This window comes from Macrobrachium nipponense, chromosome 7 (assembly GCF_015104395.2).
Source record: "Macrobrachium nipponense isolate FS-2020 chromosome 7, ASM1510439v2, whole genome shotgun sequence".
NCBI classification, from domain to species: domain Eukaryota; kingdom Metazoa; phylum Arthropoda; class Malacostraca; order Decapoda; family Palaemonidae; genus Macrobrachium; species Macrobrachium nipponense.
The window spans coordinates 79,179,185-79,191,684 of NC_061109.1; the positions used below are offsets into that span (position 1 = coordinate 79,179,185).

At 35.6% G+C, this 12,500-nt stretch overlaps 1 protein-coding gene across 1 annotated transcript in view; it reads left to right on the forward strand.

Moving 5' to 3' along the window:
• LOC135217631 (uncharacterized protein DDB_G0271670-like) overlaps positions 1–11,574 on the forward strand; it is a 36,809-nt gene extending 25,235 nt beyond the window's left edge. The window contains exons 2-3 of the mRNA XM_064253597.1: positions 8,525–8,625; positions 11,422–11,574. Coding sequence (XP_064109667.1) covers positions 8,525–8,625; positions 11,422–11,574 — 254 coding nt within the window. The remainder of the gene's footprint in view (positions 1–8,524; positions 8,626–11,421) is intronic.
• The last annotated feature ends 926 nt before the right edge of the window (positions 11,575–12,500 follow it).

The following is a 12,500-nucleotide window of genomic DNA, read 5'->3' on the forward strand; positions in this document are numbered from 1 at the left end:
GAACATGCAAGCAAATCGCTTTCATGACTGCAAAAATCAGGAAATTCTTTGTCATGTTGTGGGTCTCCCTTTTCTTTGGTTTTCCCCCGTTTTTTATCATGCTTCTTTAATAGGAAAGCATACAAAAATGAAAAGCATTAAACTCATCCGTTTACGGAAAACGATATCAACTGTTTTATTAAAACGAAAAGTATTAGACTACATCTTCAGCAAGAGGAAGTCTCTCAAATATAAACTTTACTCTCTTGGCTCCACATTGGAATCATCAGCGTATTACTTTTGCTGCCTTCCACAAATGTACAGCTTTGTTACTGTGATCCTTTGAAATGTTAGATTAGGTGAAGAAGGGCAAGTCTACAGACTTGGTTTATATTAGACAAAACCAGTAAAAACCAAAGTGAAATTGCCAATGAGAGGATAGCTTCTAACATCGAAAGCTCCTTCTCGCATTTCTCAAGAAATATGAGAAGGATCTTCCGAAGTTAGAAGCTATCCTTTCATTGATAATTTCTCTCTGGATTTTACTGGTTTTGTCTAATATAAACCAAGTCCGTAGACTTGCCTTTCTTCACCTAATGTAACATTTCAAAGGATCACCGTAACAAAGCTGTACATTTGTGAAAAGCAGTAAAAGTATCAAGCTGATAATCAATGTGCAGCCAAGTATTTATCTTAGCATCTGACTCAACAAGATCTATCGAGTGAAAAAATAGCTAACTTTTCCCTTGCATCAAGAACAGGAAACTCTCAACACGAGACCAAGCATGTTTTATTAAAAGTATAATAGTAATAACAGAAATTCATGCAAAAACAATAACCCAATATAATATATTTTTACGAGAACCACTAATCTTTTTATTAAATTTAACATAAAACAACATATAAATTTCAAGGTACATATTCTGCGATAGGTTCATGTGGCAATTACAGTATCCTTCATGACTGTGTATTTGAAAACGCTAAGTCTTGTTGTACTTACACCGATAATATATTTGTGTGTATATATACTTAAAAAATCACAGTAGATGCACGTGACTTCTTTAAATTAGCGAATACCATAGAAAAATGATAGTCAGAAATCCAAGCGCTTTCGTCTTCACTAAGACATTGTCAAGGAACAAATGAAACACAATTGGAGAGAAAGTTATCAGGTAAACAACAGATCAAAAATACCAGATGGTTAATTGTCAAAAGGATTATCGAACATCACACGGTCACGAACCAAAACAGATTTAATCCTAACAGAAACTACAAAGTATCCGTACAGTCCAAAACATGTAAAAACTAAGTATATTAATTTTGTTGCTAATATTTATCTATAACTTTTTTCATTATGACGGCATCAAGTTTAAATAAACCAAGACTTAAATTTAGAAATTTCTATTATTTGACTTCATGTAACAAGATTCAATGAAATATGTGAGAGAGAGAGAGAGAGAGAGAGAGAGAGAGAGAGTGATTTGGTTATTACGACACGTTAAAGAAATACAGAGCCAAAGACGGATGTATGATCAGAATACCTAATAGGAAATAATCCAAAACTAAACCCCGGAAGGGGGGTAAAAAGGAAAAGGGGAGAGGGGAGAGGGGAGAGAGCTGACTACTGAGGGGCTGATGGGCGTGGGTGAAACGTCTGGCTGGGTGTGTCGTTCAAGAATCAAAGTTGCATGTCAAACTGGGTGACTCATAGGTCCTGCCAGGCTTAATGGAGGAGGAGGGAGGGGGAGGGGAGACGGTGTGGGAGAGGAGCTGACAGACGATCGGACGCCAAGTCCCCCTTAGGGAACAATTCGACCCTTATTTCGGCGGCCCGACAAATCTCCTTCCTCGGTAATATGTTGTCCAAGGGTGGGGGGTGGGGGGGGGGGGGGGGAATGAGCGTCACGATGGGTGGGTGACTACAACGGAGGCAGGGGGGTGGGGGGTGGGTCTGGGGAGGGGGATGAAAACTCCTATCTAAGGAGGAATGGTATTAGTAACCATGATTGTCTCTGAAGATGGTTGTATGGATGGATGTACGGATTATGAAATTTAGGGACAAGTCCAAGCATTGGGACCTATTATGGTACGCGACATTTTTTTCTCACAAAATATTTGCCGCCATCGAAATCACTTTTCCACTGTGAAAAGTTAATAATAAAAGTCTATCTCCCACCCCCCCCCACAATACAAAACACAAACAAACAAGAAACCAAGAGCCAATCGCATAATAGTGATCTATACCTCACCCACCAATCCAAACAAATAACGGGTCCCCCACCCTCCCTAGACCCCTCAACAAAATTACCTACATTTTCAGGTAAATAACATGTGAATGTATAATATTAGTATAAAATGCAAATTATTCCCCACAGAAGGACCTAGATTAGATGTATGGTACGACTTATAAAAGGATTTCTAAACAATCAATTGGCGTTCTGTTTGGGAAGATTAGTGAAGAGCTGAAAGCTAATTGATTTCGTAAAATAAACTAAGACAAATTTTCAGGAAAATACTATATTTTTCATTACATAAAAAATTAATAAATACTTATCAAACAAACATTCTTATATTACACACCATCAAAAAAAATATCATATTTCAGGAAATCCTATAAAACGCGATAAATGCCATGAAAAAATTAGGCATATTTCATGACGAGAAATTTTATACCTTTTTATAAAATAGAAAATGATATGTTTCAAGACATTTCTTAATATATTCCAGGAAACATAATGTATTTCTCGAAAGAGATGCCACTGTAAGTTCATTTCATGAATACAATGCATTTTCTCAAATCTTATATTTTTCAAGGACGACAAGGTACTATAAAGCGAGAAATAAAATAATATATTTCATCTAATTTCCAAGAAGGGAAATGTAAAGCTCAAAGAAAGTGAGAAAAATATATATAAAAAAAACACTATATATTAATTCTCAGAATGTCAAATGCTAATCGGTTAGGCAATTTTTCAAAATGTCGAATATTTAGTCTAAACTTTGTTTCCCACAATGGCGAATATTCATTTCGGAATTCTTCTATTTCCTTGAATATCGAATACACATTCCAGGGACTTGTTTTCCATAATGTCGAAAGACATTCCAGAATTTTTTTTCCCCCTTGTCGAATACACATTATAGACGTTTCTATTAATCCTGGTATTGAGGACCCATTCCGATATTTTTAATTTTCCGGAACGTCGAATCCCAATTCCGGGATTTTCTGTTTTCCAGAATGCAGGATACCCGACCTCCATATTTAGAATTACGCATTCCAGGGATGTAAGACCAACTTCCCTGTTTGGTTTCTCTGCGTCACTGCCAGAAAATATGAATAAATAGCTCATTATTATTAATACATATAAATTCGTAATTTCCAAGATTTTTATTTCAATCCTAATATCTTCACGAACATTTAACTTGGAAACAAAATGATGGTCACCTTCTACTTCATTACTACCCATTTTTTGTTCATTTATTCAATATTTCTTAATAACCTTTCAAAATTCATCCCTCCAAGCACAAATGAATTCTCTTCAAGTGGAATACTTCTTAAGAAGTAAAATTGTTGTTCCCAAAATTACCTACTAAAATCGCACTTACAAATACTAAAGATATATTTGCATTTCATGAGAGAAATCAACGGTTAAAAGAACTCTCCTCTCCCATCTCTGGCCCTCTGATTAAGACAACAAATTTTTACACGTATACCTATCATACATACATACAATACATCATATATATATAATATATATATATATTATATATATATTATATATCAATTATTCTTCGGTACATATATGCAAAATATATCATTTGGGAGGTAGTGCAATTTAGATATTTGTAGCTTGAATTGATATATATATATATATATATATATATACTATATATATATATATATATATATATTACACACACAAAACACACACACATATATATATATATATATATATATATATAGTATATACATTTCCTGATTCATATACATATATCTGAGCTACAATGTCCTTTATAATCTAATTCGCTCTTATCGGAATAATATATTTTCAATTATTCCCCTTCGGTACATATATGAAAATATATCATTTGGGAGGTAAAGTGAATTTAGATATTTGTAGCTTGAATTGATATATATATATATATATATATATATATATATATATATATATATATATATATATATATATATATATATATATATATATATATATACACACCACACACACACACACATATATATATATATATATATATATATATATATATATATTATATTATATTATATAAAGAATCGGTAAAACAAAACTCGTACACACACCTATGCACACGGCTGGAGAAGTCCAGCTGTCAAAATGCCAAACTTTCTGCTCCGCGTCCAACGTGACTAGAGGAAAATAGAAATAAAATAAAAGAAATATGGAAATAAAAATGAAAGCGAATTAAATTCTACTACTTCACCAAAGACAGGTTTTTTTGTGCTTTCGTCTTGTCGACGACAGCTCTCGGCATATCCCTGACAGCGGGGAGCGTCATTGAGTTGAGAGAGAGAGAGAGAGAGAGGAGAGAGAGAGAGAGAGAGAGAGAGAGAGAGAAGGGAAAAAAAGCACGAAAATGAATTGAAATGTAAAGGAATTTTTTTTTAATATGTGGAAACGAGCTTCTCTGAAAACTGCGTGGCGGCGCTTCAAATATCGTGACTAAATGGCAACTTCATCACTGGCCAACGTTAGAAGCCTCCCAATGGAGTTTTGACTTTTTTTTTTTTTTTTTTTTTTTTTTTTGCTAACCTTTACTGGCCTTTGGTTCTGTTTCCTGACAACGTATTACAATTTCTCTCTTCTGTTGAACACTCTGGGTCCTCCAACTGCTCTCAAAATGGCCTGAAGAGAGCGTTATTCGAAATGGCGAATTATATTCAGAATGTCTATTTTATCTCATCTCTAGAGGGAATTGAATGACAGGTATTTCGTTCGATGAAAAATCATTTCCTACCATTTTATGCACGCTCTTTTGCTTACAACCTCTTTTCTAAATGTATTTCTGAAATCCATGGTAGCGACTTCACACCCGGTAGGTAACCATTCCAAAAGATATCAGCTAACGTCCACCTTACTCGTGGCGTGGCTGTTTCCATCTCTCTACAACTCATCTTTGAAATCTTTACCCTTATTCTCGTATTATACTAGTTGGCAAGTTTTTCAATAGCCTTCCTAATTTTTTTCAATGCTGGACTAGGACTATACGATCATATGTATATTTACCACACACACACACACACACACACACACACACACACATATATATATATATATATATATATATATATATATATATTATATAATATATATATATATATATATGTACACACACAATCCACCTTTAAGCTTCATCGTACGGTGCAGTTTATACAGCAATTATTCTCATAAGTTAAATGACGGTTTTCGAAATAGACTTCGCTCATTGCATATACCGGAAAAGTGTATATGTGTATATATATATATATATATATATATATATATATATATATATACATATATATAAATATATATATATATATATATATATATATATATATATATATATATATACATACACGCACTAACGTTCTCTTCAAAATGACTACGAATAATTTGCATCGTCATTAAATCTAAGAGAATAATGAAACTTATAATCCAGCTCCTGTTCTCTCTGTCACTTTTATTGTAACCGACAATCCCTTTGTTGCTTTATGTTCTCTCTTCTTTTCCACTCAATAGTCTGCAAGCGTATACTGTAACTTCCTCTCAACTCAAGAGCGTTCTGACCTTTTACTCGAAACTGCAGAGCTGTATTATATTATTATTATTATTATTATTAATCTTATTATTATAACTTTTCTTTTGTCCTAAACAAAAGTTTATAATGGCAATGTTTACCAACGTCTTTGGATTTGTTTCCCCACCCCCCGCCCCTCCGTAATAAGCCCCCATAAACTGCATATTACTGTGATTGCAAACTAAACTGTATCGATATAACGTAAGACAGAAGGTACGAAGCAGAACGAGGGTACCAGGTCTCCATAATAAAAGAGTGGGAAGATCTGACCTGGTGGTCATCACATGTCAACCCAAGGGGAGAGAAACTCCCTTCAGGATGACGTTGGTTCAAGGGCCCCACAACCGTTCCAAAAAAAAAAAAAAAAAAACGCACACACACACATACGTACATCCTAGGATGACGAATGCCCCGAGGATTTCAGTGGTGAAGCTTTCACCTAAACCGTAAACACACAAATAATACTAAAACAGAGATACAAAGCAAATCATTCTCAAATTCCTCTCTCCTCGCTCTTTTTTCCCTGCAGAAGTAGCTACAACCGGCCAGTCAGTCTCTTTGTCCGTTTCAATCCTCGGAGATAAAAGAGAAAAGAAAAGTCGGCATCTGATGCCATACTCGACTCGAGTTGCCAGTTTCGCTTTTGATATTCGTCAATCGACTTATTCTGGGCTGCAGCGGTGACTCGCTGTTTTCAAGGAAAAAAAAAATCCTTGCATGAAGTAAGTCACTGGGGGAGATCTAATAGCAAACGAGACTGAAATTAAACAAGTCTGAAAACTTGGCATTACTAACACATACCTAACGAGACATTCCACACGTTCGACATTAATATGAATTTTAAAAATGGATACATGAATACAACTTTCCTTTCAAAGCCACGATATTTCACATACGTGAAATAGCCCCTTCAGAAAACTAACTTCTCTCTCTCTCTCTCTCTCTCTTCTCTCTCTCCTCTTTATATATATATATAATATAATATTATAACTAATTATTATAGTATACTTTTATTATTTTTATATAATTATAATACATTAAATATTATATATAATATATATTTATATATTATTAAATTATAATATAATATACACACGGACTACTCAACATATATTTCAATCTGATTTTTTAATTCTGAAAAGGCTACATATAGACAACTCGCAGTAAAAGCAGTAAAATACGAAGCCAGTACCAAGAATATTATAAAGGTCAAATGAAGTATAGCCAATCACTTAAATTGTTAATTTCAAACCCAAAATTTTAATCAGCTTCATTTTGCGTTCAGAAAATTGATTCCATTGGTGTCATTTCTTTTCTCCTAGGCCGGAATGTCAATAGAATACGACAGAAATAAACAAACCAGACAATATAATTAATATCTTACACTACTACTCACAAAAAATACCTTACACCGGTGCAATAATTTTCGCCACAATATTTTTCAGCACGTACATATGCTGGCTAGAAATCTTTGGCAAACATTTTCTATAGTAGATTCACATCAACCGCGCATTTGATGTCTAGGCCAGTCCCTTACGACGCTCCTGATTGGCTGTTAACAAGCCAATAACAGGGCTGGAAACTCTCAGTCTCTCTCGAGAGTTCACATGGGTAGGATCTATGGTCCACCCCTCTTGAGTGATACGTCTTTCAAAAGTACCCCTCAAGAGAGATGGAACATACATCCTACCCATGTAAACTCTCGAGAAAGACTGAGAGTTACCAGGCCCGTGCTAGGCTTATGAACAGCCAATAAGGAGCGTTGTAAGGGACTGGCCTAGACATCAAATGCATGGTTGATGTGAATCAACTAGAGTGATTACGCCAAAAATAAATATTTTCATCTCATACTTTCATTCTACAAGTCCTGTCAGGAAATTATATTTTATACGTTCTTTTTGTTGATGACAAAAAAAGTTCAAATTCATATAATAAAAACATTTAACCAATTATATCTTCCTTTTCTGCATACTGGTAAAGAATATCATATACTACGAATGTCTTCGTTTTCTGGTGAAACGAAGAAAAATAAGAACTTCAAAACCTTCAACTGGAACGAATTAACCTCAGGTAAAATGTTCGAATCACCCTAGCGCACTCCATCAATAATTATTGAGTCATAATTTACATCAAAAGCAACATTGTTAATTTCATCCACTAACAATATTAACCTTATATCACACGTTTTTCTCATTCGAGACGAAAGGTTCCCTAGATTAAAACCTCTATTACTTGGACTTTATCTAATATATGTATATATATATTACAATCCGTATAAAATAAGACATGAATGAGAAAACACTTTATTCAGGTATGATAATCAAAATACATTTCAAAGACATACACCGAACACCTAAAAGCTTATAAAAAACATACACAAACGGAAGAATGTTTTTCCCAGGAAATCTTCAAACAAAACACGTTATAAAAACAACGAACTGTATTTATGAAAACTCATTAATGGACAACGTCGACTTGGTTGAAAAAACAACAGGGGAAAAAACTCGAAGGAAAATGTTCCCTCGGGGTCATCTCAACAAGGAAACGCTGGCAATAAAAAGATAAATTTTAACTCTCTCTCGGGCATCCAATAACTTTAAGAAAGCATACAGCGCCGCCCACCAGAACCAGTTGCTCGGCACCAGCCAAACACGGTGATGTGTCTAGAACTGTGCCAACTAGATAACAGCCTCTCATCCTATGCTTCTATAACCCAGGTTCTTCTTTCCAGATTACTGGAGAGCACTGGAAACAACAAGCAGCAATGGAAAGAAGTTCGAAGGGGATCTGACATTCAGATGCCTTACTGGTGAGCGCTTGAAACGCCAAGCAGTAATGGAAAGACGTTTGAAGGGGACATGAAATTCGATTACTGGAAAGCGCTGGAAACACCAAACAGTAATGGAAAGAAGCCTGAGGGGATATGGCATTCGATTACTGAAAAGCGCCGGAAACCACAATCAGTAATGGAAAGAGGATTGAAGGAGATCTGAAATTTAGATGACTGGAAAGCGCTGGAAACACCAAGCACTAATGGAAGGAAGTTTGAAGGGGATCTGACCTTCAGATTACTGGAAAGCACTGGAAACATCAAGTAGTAATGGCACGAAGTTTGAAGGAGATCTGAGATTCAGGATTTATATAAGTGTTTTATTCCAGCTAACTCGAGTGTCTTTTTTCCCAGCTTACAGGAGAACACTGGAAAGATCTAGAGGAGAGAAAAAGGGATTTAAGGGAACTGAATTCTCGATTCATTCCAGGGTCTCATTCTCCAGCTTACTGGAAAACCCTGAAGATAAAAAATATAGGGATTTTTTCAAGTGTTCTGGATCCATGGATAAACTAATTTTCCAGTAGACAACAAAAGGCTTTGGAAACACTAAGTCCTTCTTTCCAGCTTACTGGAAGGAGCTGGAACACCATGCAATGCAAAATAAATCACAGGATTTCTTTCTAATTTACCGATGAAGTAAGATGAATGATCATGCAGCTACATAAATATTATAAAGACACCTACCTATCTACTATAAAATACCATTGGCCCCCATCATGTGAATAAAAGAATAGTGCGTTTAGGGCCACAGAAGATCCTCTTTCCAGTTCACTGAAAAGTGTTGGGAAGTGAGAGGGGGGGGGGGGGGTTAAGTGTTTTCCCCCTTTTTGATCGGAGCCATATGGCCACACTATACATTAATGAAACGAGAATTTAAAAAGTTACACGGAGCGTCTGGGACTAATAAATGTCATGACTAAATTCCTGAAATGTTAAATTAATTAGGAAGTGGATCTTTTTTATTCAATGCACAGAACATAAAACGATAACTACAAAAAAATAACATCTTCCATTTGCAAATCTGCCAGGAAAATTATCAGAACAAAATTCTCCTAAATATTGGGAATTGGTCGTCCACAACAGACCTGTCAAACAAGAGAACAGGATTCTACTTCATAAAATGCAACTTTTCCTTCTAAAGATTTTATATATATATATATATATATATATATATATATATATATATATATATATACATATATATATATATATATATATATATATATATATATATATATACAGCCACGAAGGAGAATTAGCATCTCCTGTGTTTCAATTTTCCTTCGTGGCTATAACTTTGTTCATATTATTAATACACATACCCAATGTATATTTATACATATATATATCATGTATATATATATAATATATAACTACACACACACACATATATACATACACATAAATTTATATATATATATAAGTAATAATTATAATAATTAATATATACACACACACATAATATATATATTCATACATACATATATATTATAATAATTATATATAATATATATATATATATATATATATATATATATATATATATATGTCATCAAGTACATAAGCAGAAAATGGCAAGTATTGGTTTGCTATACCCAAACTGGAAAGACTTCCACCCAGAATTCCGCACCTTCGTCTGACATAGAATCGAGAGGATTCAAATTGAAAAGTGATATGAGTGTGGCTTCACCAGTTCGCCTTCGAAATATACAGCAACGAATTTCACTCCCAGAGGAAGGCAGCAACCAGAACGTACAAATTTATGACAAATCAACATTATTTTATGATTGCCTAGGGCCCAAATTTCTAACGCTTGATTTTACGGTGAGAACATTAATGTACACCTGATAATATCTGCGGAAAAGAACACATTTCCAATAACCTCGCGCGCGTGCGCACACACACACACACTCATATAATATATATGTGTATATATATATATATATATATATATATATAGTATATATATATATATATATATATATATATATATATATGCACACAATCTCATATCGAAATTTTATAGCTGAAATACCTAAGTAAATGGTCGAAATGTCATCTACTGGACGCTTTCTATTGAATATTGTTATATGACTGGAGAGAGAGAGAGAGAGAGAGAGAGAGAGAGAGAGAGAGAGAGAGAGAGAGAGAGAGAGAGAGAGAGAGAATTTAATAAATTCTGTTATATTGTTAAAATTTACCATAGTTATGTCTTCTTTTTCCCACATTGGGAATAGGATTTTATTGTTGTTCAACTTATAAAAAAATAACTCAATAATTTGGTGACCTGAATCGAACGAAATAAACTACGAGCCAAAATAGACTGACGTTACAAAACACTTCCCTCTCCTTAGGTACGTATATATCTTTATCTTTATCGACGAGGTAAATTCCCTTCACTGCGCATTTGAACCATTTCACAGGTACTCTCTCTCTCTCTCTCTCTCTCTCTCTCTCTCTCTCTCTCTCTCTCTCTCTCTCTCTCCAAACACACACCTGCTCGTTCCCTTCCCGCTTTCCATTCATCCGCATGCAAATCCATCCTCTCTTTTCATATCCTGCAAAGTAAAACAATTACCGAGAGCGAAAGGAAAATTCATTGTGCTTCGAACTCTCAAATAATACATCTGTCAAGACTTCTCTCGGAAGCCACCACCTCGCCTTTGTTCCGACTTCCTTTGCAATTTGTTGACGACCAGGGCCAACAGACACACAAGCCGTCCCCCTCTGATGCCCATTTCCCCTCGGAGGACAAAAACACCCACAAAAACCCACGAGGGAACGGATACCCCTAGCACTCCTGCGACGACGAGTTCTTCTTCAGCAGTCCCCAACGCCCCTCTGCATCTGCGAGAACTTTGTGCACTACCTCCTCCTCCTCCTCCTCCTCCTCCTCCTCCTCCTCCTCCTCCTCCTCCTCCTCTTCTTCTTCTTCTTCTTCTGCGTAGACGACCATGTTTTTTTTTGTCACGTCAGTTTGCAGGAATTAATCTGTCAATGGCTATCTGCATCTGGGTGATTAACTCGTTTCTCCTTGGATATTTATTGAGTCAGTCTCTACTGTCACGCAACGGAAGTTGAGAGAGAGAGAGAGAGAGAGAGAGAGAGAGAGAGAGAGAGAGAGAGAGAGAGAGAGAGAGAGAGAAATAAAACTTCGTCTAATGCTCAACAGCTGTCAGGTACATAAAGAATGTGTGAAGTAGAACACTTGCTTAGCATAGAACACTTGCTTGGCAAGTTATTTTCATCTTTTATTTGTTCCATGCGAACTTGTGCTCATATGAATAACATAATAACCGCGAAGTTCCAGAGCACTGTGCAGGAAAATGCTAATCTACGGTTATCAAAGGCCTGGAACGATTATGACAGTCTTCTACAAAATTAAGTATTTCTTAGTTTTACCAGACCACTGAGCTGACGAACAGCTCTCCTAAGGTTGGCCCGAAGGATTAGCTATTTTTACGTGGCTAGGAACCAACTGGTAACCTAGCAACAGGACCGACAGCTTATTGTGGGATCCGAACCACATTATATCGAGAAATGAATTTCTAATCACCAGAAATACATTCCTCTGGTTCTTCGTTGGCTGAGCGGGGAATCGAACTGGTAGGCGAGCACGAAACCCACACGTCCAACGAGGGTTTTTTTTTCTCACACGCAAATGCGTTATGCTGTACTGCCTTCAGGTCATAATTTTAGCGGGTCATTTTTTGTTCAAACAATCCGAGTTCAAAGTCTATCGATGCTCTCAAAAGCACTTCATAAAATATACTAACAGTCATCACCATTGTTCTTCGCTAACGCTCATCCACCCAGCTTACACCCCTCCCCCCTCCGCCACCGCCTCCACCGCCAATTATTCTTTTATTATCTT